The 18,233-nt window shown below is 36.7% G+C and overlaps 1 protein-coding gene across 1 annotated transcript; it reads right to left on the bottom strand.

Moving 5' to 3' along the window:
- Nucleotides 1–1,207: 1,207 nt before the first annotated feature.
- Nucleotides 1,208–2,758, bottom strand: LOC145098632 (uncharacterized). Its single transcript, XM_079036255.1, has one exon. It carries the CDS (start codon nt 2,756–2,758, stop codon nt 1,208–1,210), a length of 1,551 nt encoding a protein of 516 aa, XP_078892381.1.
- Nucleotides 2,759–18,233: the final 15,475 nt, after the last annotated feature.

Below are 18,233 nucleotides of genomic sequence, written 5' to 3' on the forward strand. Positions count from 1 at the left end.
GTTCATTGTTCAGACATGAAAAAATGATATAAATTATGTTATAGTAACATTACCCGTGATGAAAACCAAGATGGAAATGTCGATTGTTGTAATTCACCAAAATCTAGGGATCCTTGATGTTTTTTTTTCAAGAAATTCAAGTGCTCACTGTCAAGTGTAAGTAAGATTTAAATACCTTGAGATACAAAAAAGTCAATTCACTATGAAAGAGAAAATGTACTTACTTCAGGTACGGTTCAACTTGTGAACAATTAGTTAAGATAAACCACTATGCTTTCTTTATTGAAATGTTTGAAAGCCTAATAGTTTCTCGCTTCCCAATTCCTCGGCCATTTAATCTGAAAATATCTAATTTATAGTCTCAAACATCACTGGTAGTTTCATCGTCATATCTACCTCACTTATCTAATCTCGAATCAACAGCACGTAAATAGTGTGAACAAAATATCAAGGCTTCTTCATCAACATAACCTTCTGCAATTGAACCTTCGGGTCTTGCTTTGTTTCTAACATATTTCTTTAAAAGGCGAGATACCTTTCAATGGGATACATCCACCTTGATTGTACAGGTCCTCCTAAAATAGCTTCTTGAGGTAGATGAACACACAAGTGCATCATAACTGTAAAAAAATGAGGGAGGAAATATGGGTTCAAGCTTGCAAAGAATCTTAACTATCTCTTCTTGCAAAGTTTCCAAGTCTCTAACATGTAATGTGGCTGAAGTTAGAATCTTGAAAAATTGAGACAACTCTATCAATGTATCACATATACGTTTATCTAAAAGCCCACGAATAGCAATAGGGAGTATATGTAACATGAAGACATAATAATCATGTGATTTAAGTCCATATATCTTACTTTGCTCGAGAATAACATTTTTACCCAAGTTTGCGGCATATCCATCAGGAAAACGCACAGACTTAACTAGAGAGAAAAATTGTTTCCTCTCTAATGGAGTTAAGACATCTGGAGTAGGGGGTTTAATCCAACGATCATTTTTCTTCACCAAGTGAAGATTCTTGCGTATTTTCATATCTTGAAGATCTCGGCGAGCTAGGTCAGTGTCTTTTGTCCTCTTTTCTATGTTTAATAAAGTTCCCAAGAAGTTCTCACCCATACTTTTTATAACATACATGACATCAATGTTATGACGCATTAACAACTTACACCAGTATGGTAGTTCAAAGAATATGCTTTTTTGACCAATTTAACTCGCGTTCGCTCCTTCTACATTTTTGGCCGATGTGAGACTGTTTTTTCCATGTGGAAAGTAAGGGACATTTTCTAATTGGCGCAAGCAATCTTCTCCACTGATATGTTTGGGTGCAATCCTAGACTCTTTTTTCCCATTAAAATCTCGTGCATTCCTCCAAGGATGATCAGGGGGAAGAAATCTCCTATGACCTACGTATGCTATTTTCTTTCTTATACGAATACTAGATGCATCTTTGTTGCATGTTGGGCAAGCCATGTACCCACTTGTGCTCCATCCAGACAAGTAACCATACGCAGGAAAATCATTTATTGTCCACATAAGTGTTGCACGCATGTTGAATGTACGTCCTGATTCAGAATCATATGTTTCAATACCCTTCTCCCATAGAACTTTCAACTCATCTACCAGTGGACGTAAATATACATCAATATCCTTTCCTGGTGAATCTTTCCCAGGAATCAACAAAGCCATCATAAATAAAGCATCAATCAATGACTTCCAAGTAGGCAGATTGTACAATATAAGCACCACAGGCCACATAATATATGAAGTACTCATCGTCCCAAAAGGGTTGAAATCATCGCTTGCAAGACCTAGGCGTACATTTCTAGGTTCTTTGGCAAAATCAGGGTAGATTGTATTAAAGTGCTTCCATGCTTTTCCGTCTGCTGGATATCTAAGAACTCCATCTTCTTTAGACTTGTTGTAAGTGTGCCACTGCATGTCCTTTGCAGTATACCTAGAGGCATATAGTCGCTTAAGTCTACTTGTGATGGGAAAGTAACGCAAGACTTTGGTTGGTATCTTCTTTTTATGCATTCTATCGTCTACCCAACGACTAGCACCACAAACAGGACATGATTGTAATTCCGAATTTTCCTTCCAAAACAATGCACAATCATTCTTACAAGCATGTATTGATTCGTATCCAAGTCCAAGAGTACGCAAATACTTTTTTGCCTCATAGTGGGTTTTACGGATTATTGTGTCCCTGAATGCCTCACTCAATAACTTTAGTATCATATCCATGGACACATTTGTCATTTTACATGTTGCCTTCACATGCATCAATCGTAATATAAATCCTAGTACAGAGAAATTTTCACATCCTGGAAATAAAGGTTTCTCCATATCAGCGAATAACTTGTCTACATTTGGATTAGTAGATCGATTAGAAGACTCGGCCTCATCGCTGTCATCTACTCCTTTAGTTTCAGCTCCCACATGAAACGCATCACCAAGTAAAGCATCGACACCATCATTTGATTCATTATCACTTTCATCATGCTCGTTTTTTTCATTTGCTTTGCGACTTTCCCCGTGAAATGTCCATATTTTGTATGACTGTTGAAAGCCATGATGTATGATGTGATTACAAACTACATCAGGTGCATGCTTCCTAACATTTAGACATGTTTTACATGGACAGTGTGTACGACCTTCACTATCAATGCAACCTTTAGCCATCTCCGCAAAAGCAATTGCCCCCTTCATGCACTTTGGATCCACCTTATTTGTGATTTTAGTCCAAATCTTGTCCATCTTATCTTAGTATGAAGTTGCTGAACTAAAAGGAACCAAAAAGAAAACAAAAAGAAACATAAAAAACTACCAGTAATATTATATAGATAAAGTATGTTTACATTTTGGTTGGCAAAATGCAAAAAAGGACTATTCTACCCTTTGTTTATTTGATGTAAATTTCTTCAACAGTTGGAGATATAACTTATGATTATGAGTTAATTATGTTTAGTAATGTATACTTGATTTGTGTTGTAGCTTAATTGTTTTTGTGTGGGGGTCCAGGTATATAATGAGTATTTATTCCTTAGGGATTATTTTGACCGAGGAAAACATAGATGTTGTAGAACATAAACTAAAAGCATGATGAATTAAAAATATAAACTTAATTATGTACACCATAATACATATTTAGTGTAATATATTAAATATTATATGGTCTTAATACGTTAGAATTCAAAGGAATGATTCCCAACAAGCATTTGTAGCTTGACAGAAAAACATGATACAGAGGAGGAACTAATTCACCTACTTCACAAAGATTAATTATCTGAGAACTAATTCACTAAATTCACAAAGATTATCACACAAATTAAACAAACATAGAAATCACAGTAGGACATGGACAGAAAAACATGATACAGAGAAGGAACATGTGAAGAACAAAACAGGGGAAAAATTTTCTGGGAAATTTTGCTTGTACTCCAAGATTTGTATAGAAAAGCATGAATAAAACATAACTAAAATGTCATGTATACATATCCTAATCATACTAAACCAAAACAAATCCAAATCTAACACAAAAACTAAAAACAGGATAGTTTTTCCGAAAATATCCCTGGGTCAAACATGTCCTTGATTTTGATTATTCCAACAGATGCAATGAAAGGAGGTAACATTTATAAAGTAAGGATACACAGTGACGAAGAGATATAAACTGAATTGACTGAGATAATTAATGCAACAAACAAAGGATTTGGTTTTCTTTTCAGTTGTCTTCTTTAGAAATCACAGTGGAATTCACGCTTGATTGTTTATGGGTTTTTTCTGATAACGAAAGAAAGCCTAGAGCTGTATAATATAATTGATGAAAATAAGTCTAAGTTTGGATGATCTGGTGTTCATCAAACAAAGTGGATATTGATGAAAGCTCTTTAGTTCTTTGTTATTCTAGTCTCGCTAAATCAAATAACACTGAACTAACAAAGAAGCCACGACCAACATGAAATCAAATAACAAAAGCTAATGAAACAAGAGAGAAGACGATTACTTACCTCAGATCGACGAATGTTTCATGAATAAATGTATCTTGTAGCCTTCGATTTCGATGCCTATAGAGTTCCTTTGGTAGCAGTTCCTCTCGTAAGGTATTGATAGGGTTTAGTGTTGGCTAAATCGTTCGTCTATAGATTTTAGAATCATTGATTTTGGGTATTGATTATAGTCTCGTTAATTTCTCAATTTCATTTGATTCAGTTATATGATCCATAATCCCATATGCACGCTTATGTTTTCTTCTCTTTTCTTTTTTCTTTTTTTTTGTTCAGTTTTTATATGATTTTAATAAATACATGGACTTTGAAAATTGTTTATATAATTTTTCTAAATTAGTTAGTTTATGAATTGATTAAAATTTGAAACTTAAACTTATTGATTCAATAAATTTGATAAAATTTAAAAGTTATTGAATCAAACTTGGCATTCCAAAATTCTTCAATAGGTTCTGGTAATATTATATTTCCGACTTATAAAATGGTTTAGGTAATATCATGTTTCCGATTTATAAAACAAAAATTATACCATAAAATTGAAATATTTTTCTTATTAATTATAGATTACTTTCAATTTTATTCTTTGAATTGAAAAATGCACCATTTCGCCCCACCCAACTATTATTGTCATTTGACCGAACCCGACCATATCAATAACCACTAGTAACCCTATATAAAAAAAACTATAGATCAGCCATTGCCAATCCCCCACCACTACCGCCCTTACATACAAACCCACACGAACACCATACCCTATCCTACCATATCCAAAACCCCTAAATACACCCACCCCTAACCACACCTACCCATACTTGCATCTACACTCACACGTACCCAACCCTACATGTCCGTAGACCACCCTACCCTTATATATATATATATATATATTTATATTCTCGCCTTTACCCTATATACCCCATGTGTACCCCAACCCCCACCCCTACCAAACTAATGAAAGTATGTTGCTATTCACCCTCCTCTCTGCAATGTATGGGCTCCAAATCGAAAACTATTCACCAAAACGAATAGTATCATACCATCCCTTACTATGGGTAGTAAAATTTGTGACTGATTCATCAGTCTTTAATATATCATATATGTGATTAAGTAACATGTCTCAAGTACTAAATTTCGGTGCGTAAGGATTTTCCCTCCAACGTCAAAAATATGTATTTTATCCTAGACAAAACTTCAGTCCCTAATAAGTTTCCTTCCAAATACTATTTGTGGCTGATTCATCAATCTCTGATATATGGCATCTATGACTAACTACTCAGTGTTAGATACTAAAATACAATTATTTATAAGTGTTCATTTGAATGTCAAATAGTACAATTCCATTAGGGATTGAAATTTAGTCTTTAGAGAGTTTCTCATTCAAAGGAACAATCGATACACTTGTCTATTAGGGAATGAAATTCCGTCCCAAATAACTTTCCATCCAAAGTCAAAATTGGTGATAGCCTATTCGAGACTAAAATTCAGTCCCCAATGTGTTTCCCACCAAACCTAAACTAGCGCAAAAGTTTTCATTTGAATGTCAAATAGTACGAGTCCATTAGGGATTGAAATTTAGTCTTTAGAAAGTTTCTAATTAAAATGAACAATTGATACACTTGTATCGGTGACTGAAATTCAGTCCCTAATAAGTTCCTTACACAGTCAAAACTGTCACAAGTCTATCAGGGACTGAAATTCAATCTCAAATAACTTTCCGTCCAGAGTCAAAATTTGTGATAGCCTATTCGAGACTAAAATTCATTCCCCAATGTGTTTCCCACCAAACCTAAACCGACGCAAACTAATTAAGGACTGGGTTTTAGTCTCTAATAGGTTTCATCAGTCTCTAATGAATCATACATTAAAATCAGTCCTAGATAATATCAAAGACTAATTCGTCGGTCCCAGATACATGGTATACATGACTGATTAATCAGTCTCTGATATGTTAGTCACAGATGCCCCTTTTTCTTGTAGTGACATAGTATGTATAGTAAACACAACCATTACATTACATATGAATATTTACATTTATTTGAAAGTGGAGAAATACATAGTTTATATATACATCAGTATAACAAAAGTATATAAGAGACTTCTATATGCACCGTCTTCTCCAAAAGTAAGCGAGATACCTGTCTAACGTGAACCTGAGAATACAAGCAGTTTTAAAAATATCAGCATAAAGCTGGTGAGTTCATAAGCGGTTGAGTTCTGGTAAAAGAAAACGTTCCTTTTGATTTCATGAAAAGTTGTTATCCAATAAAATCCCATATTTTCTTATAAAAGAAGTTGGTTAATCATTTGTTAAACAGCCTGTTTATGAAAAGTTAAGTTATCCCAGGAAAAACCCATATTTTCCTTCAAAGTCAATGGTTGGTTATCGATCCGGAAATGAAGTGTACAAGTATCTACCATACTTGTATCGTTAGGTGCAGTTTCCTTGAAAGTTCGGTTACTCTCGATGAGGTACATTAGTTTTAATACACACATAAATCTAATAAGTAGGTAGTGAACTACTTCCTAAGGGTATTGTTGATACCCTCTAGTAATCAAAACAGTTATTACTTTGAGGTTAGTTCACTAGGTTCATTATTACTAAAAGTAAATCTCCATTATCTAAGTTGCGAGTTCTATAACCATACAATAAACTAGATATGGCTTGTAACGAGGGCCATTATCATTTTATGACTTTGTCACCCATAGACCTGTCGGTCCCACTGTAGCTAGCAGCAAGGTGCGGGGTAGTCAGTCCCGTATAGATCTATACACACAAGTCACGTTCTCCCTCCAAGAGATTTTGGTTATAGGGTCGGTCCTCCACTCTCGTATCTATGGGGAGTGTTACCGAGGACTTGTCTCCAATCTTAAGAATAACCAATTTACAAGTAATAATATGGAAAATCCCGTTTTATGATTGGCGTGAATCCTTTGTAAAATTATGAGATATAATATAACACATAACCTTTTATGATGATATTCACAAGTTCCTTGTTTTGGTTTTGAAAACTAACTCTACAAGTTAATTTCTTAGTAAGTTGGTAAAACGGTTTTTCAGTGTTAAAAGCATGCTAAACATGTAAGTATTTCATAAGAAATAATAGGTTTTGAGCACAAGTTCCCTTGTACTTTTTCTTGTATTCCCCCTAAAAACATGAAAACTCGGAAAAAGGTAGGGGTATGAACTCACCTGACGTGGGTGTGTCGGGTTAAGACACTAGGTGCCAATTTAGGACTTGAACACACGCGAGGGTCCTAGGTAACATGAAGTGATACATAATTATATCTAATTAGTCATTAAACCACTAATTAAGCAAGTAAATACACTCTAATGCGAGGAAACACTTTATTTCAAGTGTTAGGAATGGTACGGGTTGCATCTAAGGAGTGTATGGCCTCGTTAAGGAGTTTATTCTTCAAGTGTAAGCCCTTAGGGGTGTTTACGGTTTCAAGACCAAATCCCCATGAGTTTACAGCCGTAAACTCATGGGAGTGGTGTTATTGGGTGTTCAAAGGTCTTATGCTTCACAAATAAAGGTCCTAGGGTTGAATCAAAGGTCATGGAAGTGTTTGGGGCTTGAAATGGACCCTTTATGCAGTTTACGGTTTCTGAACCACTCCTTGGGGAGTTACGGTCGTAAACACATGAGTTTATAGTCGTAAACTCATGTTTGTCCATTTTTCATGTGTTTTGGTGTTTGTAGTTTAAGCATGCAAAGTTCAAGACCCAAATATAAGCCATACAAGGTGTTAAGGGCACTTAAACACCCTTTGGAGGTGTTTATGGTTTTGGGAGATCCCCAAACTGTAAAATCATGTTTACCCCCTTCAATTCATGTTTTGGGGTTCTTATATCATTCATGCAAGTTTCTAGGTCATAAGCCAAGCATTGGAAAGGTTTTGGAAGGGTTTTGGGGCATAAAACCCCCTTTTAGGGTGTTTACGTTTTTGGGATGTTCCCAAACCATAAACACATGTTCTTGAGGTTTTTGGATGATTAAATCACGAATTTGCAAATATGTTAGGCTAAACAACAAGCTAGGAAGGTTAACTTACAGTTGTGAAGCTTGAAGGGGCGTTTCTAGATCGAATCCCGAGTTGTAGAGAGAGAGTAGAGAGAGAAAGCTCTAAGGTGTGTGAAAAGGTTCAAATGGAGAGCACTCAACCCTTATATAGGGTTGAGTTCACGGCCAGGTGGGGATCCACCCAATCCCGATATTAAACGGAGTTTAATATTGTACCCGACTAAATGGCCGTAACCCAACTTAGTCGTGAACTAGAAATGTTTCCGAAAGAATTCGAGGGTATTACACGTGATTTTATTGCTTTCAGACGCATATGAAAATACAACAATAACCCAAAGGGATTTACTTAACTCAAAATTTAACGGAAAGTTTTTAATAAAAATAAATTTTATTAACGGAAGTGGGTTACATTGACGGAATAAATTTCGGGTTGTCACACTGCCATTGCTTCCAAGTTGTTATGCAACCAATTGAGAACTCTAAGAACTCATATGCAAAGCCAACTTTAACTAGAATGGGCACAAAATATGTCAACACGATAGGTTGTAAACCTCAAGTCGTGTGCTAGTGAAGAACTTCAGTTTTATTCTTGATTAGTTCTTTTCAAGACCTTTAAGACTCTCATTGTCCTCTTGACATATAAGACTTTCTTGTCAGATACTTAAGAGATAGTGTGGATTCTAATCAAGACAAACATTTCACACAATTGGCCTTAGTTGGTCTTTGTTTTATCCAAAACATCAAAATTTACCAATTTCAATATGTACAAGAGTAGAAAACTTTTACTCTTACATTTAACAAGTGTTTTAAACCTTCTTTAAGACATGTCACTCAAGTTACAATCATAGAGTATAACTCTAAGAATTGTTTTTGTAACGAAGTATGAATCATCTTCTTGATTTAACCACTTCAACAATTCATGACTCCTCTTCTTAGCCATAAGAATGCACTAAGATGTCCTTAGAAGACCAATTGTGATATGGTTTCTTAATCATCAAGATGATCACAAAACATGATACTAAAGTACTCTCCCATCTTTTCAAATTTGAGAAACTTTTATCTTTCTACCTAATTTGACTCTTCTTATTCGTTCTGCCTTACATTGAAACTTTTCCAATGTTTCAGAATTATACTTAAACGTGTAAGTATAACCATATTTACTGAGCTATAGTAAATTATGACGAATAGTCTTATCGATCTTTCGTGGTGGACTTAGCCAGTGCACAAGAATGTGTACTCGATCCCTTAGTCCTTTACTTGACTCACACATCCATGTGAACAGGTAGTTAGTCTTAATTTTTTCCAATGCTTGAAAGTTCTCATCCATCATGCTATACAACTTGCATGATTCCAAGTTTCTATCCAACTGAAACTTGGGTGACGAGAATCTTTCCTTATTTGGTGAATTTAGACATTACCACAAATGAGAGAATCAAATTTACTTTCCAATATTGCTATATGTGGAATCTTATAAGCAACAATTTTCCACAAACGCTGTAAGGATACATAAAATAAATAAAATCAAAATTTCCTTTTATTTTAAAACTTTGCGGAAAAACTATCCTTACAGTGCAAAAGCACATGAAAACTTTGTTGTTATCTATTCCTATGCAATATATCATAACTCCTAAGAAGTAGCTCAAGAACCCGATCTTCAAACTATGCAATAGAAATTCATCTACGCGATCAGATTCATCATATTCTTTCTTTAAGTTTCTTCACTTTTTCTTTGATTCTTAAAATATTAACATGTGACCCAGTCACATCATGTATCAAGAATCTCAGAATAGAAACTTAGCAGAGTTAGATAGTGGACTTTACCTGAAGTAGAGTCAAACTTATTGACTTTAACATCCTTAGGTAAATTTGGCAGCTTTGCAACCAATACCCTTTCTTTGGCAATGGACCCTTGATAATGGGACTATCTCAGACTTAGCCTCTCTCTTTACCATTTGGTCAACCAAGTTGACTATGGCCGATCCATTTCTATTAGGAAGAGAGAGCTTTACTGGATATACAATGTCATTGTTGTCAATGTCCATAAAGTTTTAGGAAGTTGATCTTAGCAAATAGATAAGATCATTATGGGTCTTGTCATAGTCTCTTTCATAGGAGTCCCAAAGGAACTCACTATGTGACTTAGAAAGTAGTTGAGCCACCAACTTTCTCAAGACTTTGACATCCAACTCTCCCGACTTGTAAATATGTGACTATATCTCCAAGATGTGATCACACATAGACCTTTGCTTGCCAATAAGGCTTGAGTGACATTAAACTTTTCAAGAACTTGTGGGTTAGGGAGAATAATTGTAGGAGGTGAAAGAAGTATGATTTCCATGGGACATCATCTTCATTTAGGAAAGCTTGTTTCAATAGATTTGGGAAGATGATAAATGTCTAAACCAGACATCTTTTTGGGAGATATTCAAGATAATTGATTTAAAGTCCTTAATATAACACCCAATATGAAATATTAAGGCTAGGACCCAACACAATACTTTTATAACTTGGAAGAGGGATGTCGTAATCCAAGCTATAAAATATTTGAAAGTAGGTGAATGACGATTCACCAATTTCCACCAAGATAAACGAAATGTATTATTAGGTTTTAATTGGATTTGAAACTCCTAGATCTTTTGAGATTCATTGAACTTTTCAATGGCATGTTTCAATCTCGAGTGTGCCCTTCAGGTTTTGTGACTGGGATGCCGAGGATCACAAAACAAGGTGTGAAGTAACCATGCAAATATACTTGGTACCCTTAATATTTACCCCTTAATCGATGTGCTGGTTAACCACACACGCTCCATTGATACTATGATAAACATTAGGTTACCCTGTGCCTACCTTGTTAAATACGAGTTAGTGTGCTGGTTAACCACACACGCTCCACTAACCGACTTAAACAAAGTTCAAAGTGTAATTTCATGGATTAGCACCTTATTCACTTTTTCCTAAGTAATTAAGATTGGGTATTTATAAAAGGTTTAGTTACTTAGTATTTATCATTAATACTTTTAATGAAGGGAGAATTATAGTCCTTGTCCCACTCGTTCGGCTAACGACCCTCCACCGGTCAAGGAAGCGGTGGGTGAGAGTGGACACCCATTAAACTGCCATTTTATAGGCAGTAACCTTATACCCCCTTATAGATCGGCTTCGTGAATGAGGCCTACTAACAGTAAGACTGACTTTACTCTTAAACATAAATATAAGTATTATTAACTTATAATATTATAAAGTATAAGGGTTGAATTTTAACTTTTAAAATTCTAAGGGCTAACTTGGAATTAAAGTATTCATAAGTGAAAACTTTTCAAATTCCAAAACTTGAGGGCAAGTTTTGAAACTATTCAAAACTAATTAATTCCCACAACTTATGTGTTTAAAGTAGTTTTAATCCAAAAACTCTTCAAGTTCCATAACTTGAGGACAAGTTATGGAAGACTTAAACTAATAAAAGAATATAACTTTTCTTTATTTTGTAACTTATGGAATTAATTAAGGTTACACATTTTATTACTTAATGAAGTGACTCTTGAACCTCCATAACTTGAGGACAAGACTCTTCATTTTTTGTAACCATTGCCAACTTTTATGAGTTTTATGAAACTTAAATGTGACATTTCATGTAACTTGAGGACAAGTTACACAAACACATTTTAGAATCATCTCTTAGATTAAAATGGATTGAAAACAGATAATCAATTAACTTATCTATTAATCTAAGCAACTCATATGAACAAAGATAATTCACATCAAACTTTTTCATGTAATTAGCATAACTTTTAAACTAATACAGAACATGAATCTATTGACAATTATCTTTGAAATTGGATTAGCATGAACATTACCACATCAAAAACAAGTTTACAAGTTCAAAAACAGCTTAGGGTAATGTTCCTAGTACAATTCCAGCCAAGAAACACGAAGATATGCTGTCTGGAGGCCAAACTCGTCGAGTTCTTCATGGAACTCGTCGAGTTTTATGGTCTGGACAGATTCAACTTTGAAAAAACACATTTGCATCAAGTATAAGAGAAAGCAAGCCTAGGCTCTGATACCACTATTGGGTTTAGAACATTCTAACACTCCTAAGTGTACATGCAACCCTAAATACCTTGGATCTATGTTTTCTCTATTATACATGAAAATATGAACTTTCCAAGGTATTCATCCTAACTAGCATAATAACATTGATTTAAATGAATATATCAAGTTAGAATTACATACCTCTTTGATGTAGATTGTCTTCATGAAGCTTGAGTGTCTAGTGCCCCAAGTGTGACACCTCAAATGGTTCACACAACACCAAATACACATGGAATGACTTGAGAGAAATCCACACTTCATGAAAATTGGCTAGCCCTTTCTATTACCCATAGTGGTCGATTTTGTCAACAATAAGATGCTTATATAATTAGGGTTACACCATGTAAACCCTAATTGTCATGGCCTTTCATTTCCATGATCTATGGGTACAAATACACCATGGAGCATCCATGGAGCATCCTATGGGTTTTAGCCCAACTTGATAATCCATGGAGTCTTAGCCCACTATACAAGTATGGATGATTTACACAATCAACCCATATATTTAATTAGTCTTCTTTTGATCACTTAATTAATCCTAGATTAATTCTTGATCAATACTAATTAAATAATCTTATTGATATATTAGAACTTATAATATATTAACCAACCTTAAGTGTTATTTCTCTCATTATAGTCTATCCAAATGCATGATGCCATGCAACCCAAATGGACCATGCCGAGTCGGGTCAAGTCTTACCAGTTATAGTTATGGACTTAGACATTAATCCAACAATTATAACCCAATGCACATGACCCATGACCCATATATGTCATCTATTTGTCATAACATGACACTATAACCCAGTGCACAAGACCCATACCTATATGCAATCTATTAGTCGTAACATGACACTATAACCCAATGCAGATGACCCATGAACCATATATTTCCATAAGTGTGGCCCTTCTGGCCTCTAGATCTCGAATAAGCGGGCTTTGCCCGCTTGGCTATCGACTGAGACTGTGCCCGTCGCCGATCCCTCCTCTGAGACTCTGCATCCTCTCTGGCCAGAGTCTCCAGCTCAATCTCCCTCTTCCGAGCATTTTCCTGAATCTTAGAAAATGCCCGATAGGTCGAGTTCTCCATGATCTCTCGAATATCCCTCCTCAGAATGCTCAAATACCGACTCATACGGGCCTGCTCGGTAGACACGTGCTCATGGCAGAACATCACCCTCCCATGGAACATCCTCGTAATCATTGTCACCGACTTTTTCCTCTGCTTGAGGGACAAAAACTCATGGGCTAACCGTTCCCTCTCCACCGGGGGAACATACTCATCTCGGAACATAGCATTAAACCTTTCCCACGACACTACAGTGAGCTCTATAGAAGTGAAACTGGCTGTCACAAACTTCCACCAATCTGTCGCTCCCAAGTGAAGCTAATTCAGCGTGAACCGTACCCTCAAATGTTCCGAAAAGGAACAAGTGTAGAAACACCCCTCAATGTCAGAGATCCATCTCATCACGGCAATCGGATCCTGAGTCCCGTCAAACTCTAGTGGCTTCGTGTTGCTGAACTCCTGGTACAACAACGACTCATCCCCTGGGGCCTGGCAGTAGCGATAGCTGTGGTGGCTGCTACAGCAGTTGCCTCGGAAACCGCAACGTAACGCTCATCAAATGTCTCGATCAAGGTGGTCTTGATAGACCCAAACATCTCCGGGATGGCCTCTCGGATAGATGCGGTCATCTCCTCGTAAATCATCCTGCAATTCTCATCGTCACTGGCTCCACTGCTCTCAGGTTTGTGGCGTGTACCCACCATGATGTCTCTGAAACACAACACAAAAATAATCAGAGACTTGCTCGAGTATACCCACACTCGATCATTCCCCCTACTTGCTCCTTAGCATCCCGAGGATTTTTTTACTTGGACTTCTCACCGACCCGGTGCTTCCAGTAGTACGGGCCCAATACTACCTTCCGCACCGCATCTGTAATCACCCCAAGTCCAACTCCTAGGATTCCTGATCGCAAGTACTCTATATCTCACCGAACACAGACTACTCTCATAAGCTCATTTCTGCTACATACTCGAACTCAACGTAAATCACAGGTAGCAGTAACTCCTAGGCTAAGACATCACAAATCAGGCAACTCTAGTCCTAAAATATGAAGTACCTAGACTACTCTCTACCATGCATAACATATCTCATAATATTTCACACATATCTCATAACACTGAAAGTCAGGGTATTTTGGGAAAATCACCGTTCGGGCGTTGGCTGATTGTACACACTGCTCCTTCTCGTTTTTCTCTTAGAATCTCTTACTCGTTTTATAAAAATCGTTTATCTAAAAAAAATTCCTCAAATCCTCAGTTTGAGTCCAGACATACCCGAAGGTGCATCCGAATCCCTCAAACCAAGGCTCTGATACCAACTTGTAACGACGTAGTTTTTCAAACCAATTTTTTTTTATTTTTAAAACACATAAACTTCAAATATTATATTTCATAAAATCATAAGTGTCTCAAAGTCAACATAATCCACAAAAAAGTCAAAATCCTAGAATCCTCAACATAATCCCGAACAGATGTGCACAATCACGCCGGTTCTTTCCCGCGATCCTCGCAAGTACCTGAAACACATAACACATAACACGGTAAGCCTAAAGCTTAATGAGTTCCCCAAAATACCACGCACAAATAATTAGCCACTCAAGGTTATAGCTCTGGAAGACCCTCTGGTCAGTGTGTCTCAGTGGGACCCTCCAGTCCCACAGCTCGTTGGACCCTTTGGTCCGGTCTAAGTGAGGACCCTCCGGTCTCATAGTTCGTTGGACCCTCCGGTCCATTCTAAGTATCACATAAATAACACACAGTTCATATCACACAGAATATGCATAAATCAAGTAAACACATAAGACCCTCTGGTCACACATAATTACCACACTAGGTAAAGTATAGCGAGAAGACTCACCTCATAAGCTAGGTATTAAAATCTCGTGCTCGGAATCCTCGATCTAGCCTCCGCCTATCACAAGGATAATATCTCTAATTAATACTCTCCTCACACTCAACTACACCATTCATAGATCTCTCTTACACTCTTAGCCCTAGAAATGGGTAAAAGACCATTTTACCCTTCCCTGACCTCCATTACTCAAAATGACCAAACCTTAAAGTCAACAGAAGTCAACTCTAGTCAACAGTCCAAAATTGACCAGACTCGCCGAGTGCACTCGCGCTACTCGTCGAGTCCCATTGATTCTTGACCATCCCATGAAGGTCCAGCTCGTCGAGTTAACCCCTAACTCGCCGAGCTTTCGCATGATCTAGTTCATTGGGACAACCCTAATCTACTCGCCGAGTCGGCTCATCATCTCGGCGAGTTCATTCAGACTCAACTTGCATTCAGATGATTTTATGGCAAGATACTTTCCCAAACTCCAGATCCACACTCTCAGGGCTCATTTGTCATGTAAAGTCGTAGACTTTACGTCCATGCATGGCATTTTGGTCATGAAATGCCAAGAACATGATCTAAACGGGTTCTTTACTCATAAATCTCCCCCAAGGATGAATAAAGCAGGAACCTTTAGATGCCAGGGACCTCTTAAGGTCCAGATTTGGAGTCCAAGCCTCCTCATGAACCCTAAATCCACAAAGTCCTAAAATATAAAGGAAAGAAGCCCTAATCTTCAAAATGAGAGATCTACTCAAATAACAGAGAAAGGTTTGAACTTGATACCTCTAACAAAAGCCCTTGGATGTATAATGGCAGATCTAACAACCTTCTTTTGTTCCTTGCTTGAAAACCTTCTTCTTTCCTTGCAAGATACGGCAAAATGCTCAAGATTAGCTTTCTCTCTCTCTCTCTCTCTCTCTCTATAAGCTCAAGGATCGTTTAGGGTTTCCCTATGGGGAAGGTGGCCGCAAGGGAGGCTAAAGTGCCTTTAAATAGGCCACGTACCTGAGAAATTAGGGTTTCCTACAACAGCGCTGACCCGGTGAGTCGCCCCACCGACTCGTCGAGTCCATTCATTAATCCTCGTCACCAGACGCGAATCTACTCGACGAGTTAAGGCACCAACTCGTCGAGTCACTCCACAAATCTCAAATTAAATGATAAAATAATATACTTGGAAATCTGGATGTTACACGAGAGCATGCATATTGAGAACATCAAAATCTGACTTTGTGAGAGGAAGTTATGATTTTTCGAAGTTTCAGCACAACAGTACGGACATAGAAACCATAATAAAGATTAGTCAATTGTTAGGAAAAACAATCTAAACAAGATTCAAATATCTTATTCATAGGGTTCCATCGGTATAAAGACAACCAAGTACGGATGTCGTATCAGAGGGTTATGATTTTAGATGGGATTTAATAGTCTGAACCTGTTAAAAATAAATTGAAAATTAGTTGATAGAGTCTAAACAAAAGTTGTAGATCTCGTCAATAACTACGCTTGGATATAAAAAAACATAGAAAATAAAGCTAGTATGAAGAAGATATAATTTAAAAACAAAAAACTAAAACTAAAAATACGTGCGTGTGCGATGCGCCTCGACAAGAGGCCCAAAACGCACTGACACTCCACTAGATTTCCGCCACATGTTAGACTCTGCATGGAGCCACACTACCCACCCAACAAAGTGCACAACACGGACAAACGGGGTGCACGGAGCGCCTCCTTAGAGTTTGCGTATAAATGCTTATTCCAAACGTTATTCACTCCCCATTCCATTTCCTACTCTCTGTGTGTGTGTGTGTCTGTCTGTCTGTCTCTTTATCTCTCTCTCTCTCTCTATCTATCTATCTATCTCTCGAGTTTCCCTCTATTTTTGTCCAACATTTTGTCTAGAATTAGGATTTTGGCGAACCCTTGAGGTCCCTATGATCCCGACATCTAGTTGCTAGCGGGTCGGAGTTTTGCCAGTACAGTTTCTGAACTTTTGTCTATGAAATCTCTGTAAGTTCAATTACACTCAAATATATATTTTAGTGCAATTATATTCATAGTCGTTGTTATGAATCTATAAATAAGATTTATCAGTGATTCGAAATCATTATACTGATTGATCGACTTACGGTATGATGTCTAGGGTGGATTTAGTGAGGTGTTTAAAGTGAGTTTCTAAACAGTATACTTTGTATACCAAACGGACCCTACCTCAGATGTGATCCTACCTGGTTGTTCCTTACTTGATAGATCTTTATGTAGACGTTGGGATTACTGAGGAAGATATTCTATCATTACTTGTTAGAAATATAATACTAAGACTTAGTACTATGAACCTTGGTCGCATCAAAAGGAAAAGCCAAGTACCGAAGTGAAGTGCTGCCCGACTTTTCAGTCATCCACTTTAACAAGTGAGTGCATAATTACTTTCATATTACACATAGATATGAACTATTTAGATAATTATATGTGTTACATGCTTATGTTCAAAAAACGTTATGTGTTAGATGAAATATTATAAGATGGTTTTTATACAATATATAGTATATGTATTTTTTTATCTATAATATATTGGGTAATAATGGGTAATGAGGGAGGAATAAAATAAAGAGGGAGATGGATGATGGGAGATGAAAATAATACTAGAAGGCCTTAACCTACTAGTACTATTTTACTAAGCTATGTAGTCATCTATCAGAGTATAGATACCAACCACCAAACTATTTGATGACAATCCCGTGGAACACAAGAAGCCATGGACTTCGCGCCCATTTGATATACTCTACTTCTTACGGACACATATTGCGGATAAATTCCTGTAACAGTATTATCCGAAATTATGATTAAAATAGTCCTTAGTTCAAATCCTTATGAATGAAAATAGAAAGAAACCTACTAACATGTATTGCAGATAGATGGCCCTTAGGATAGATCCTTAAGGAAAAATAAATAAGAAAATGGGAATGGGTAATCAGTTTAATTGTTTGATAATCAACATAATAACTATATTATTGTGGGTTGAAAACCCTATGTCTCACCAGGTTTCCCAACCTGACCTACTCAGCTTCTTTGTATCACAGGTACCACTACAAAGGTACATGAATGATGAGAGATTCAAGGTGATGTAAGTTATTAGTCTAAGGATACTGTAACGCCTGTTTATGCTTATTTTTTGTATCAATTAGGAGATC

The sequence above is a fragment of the Lactuca serriola genome, chromosome 4, assembly GCF_051521515.1.
Source record: "Lactuca serriola cultivar US96UC23 chromosome 4, Lser_US96UC23_V15, whole genome shotgun sequence".
NCBI classification, from domain to species: domain Eukaryota; kingdom Viridiplantae; phylum Streptophyta; class Magnoliopsida; order Asterales; family Asteraceae; genus Lactuca; species Lactuca serriola.

Excerpts from the sequence above, each read along its gene's own strand:
- LOC145098632 (XM_079036255.1), bottom strand. The coding sequence starts at position 2,758 with ATGGACAAGATTTGGACTAAAATCACAAATAAGGTGGATCCAAAGTGC.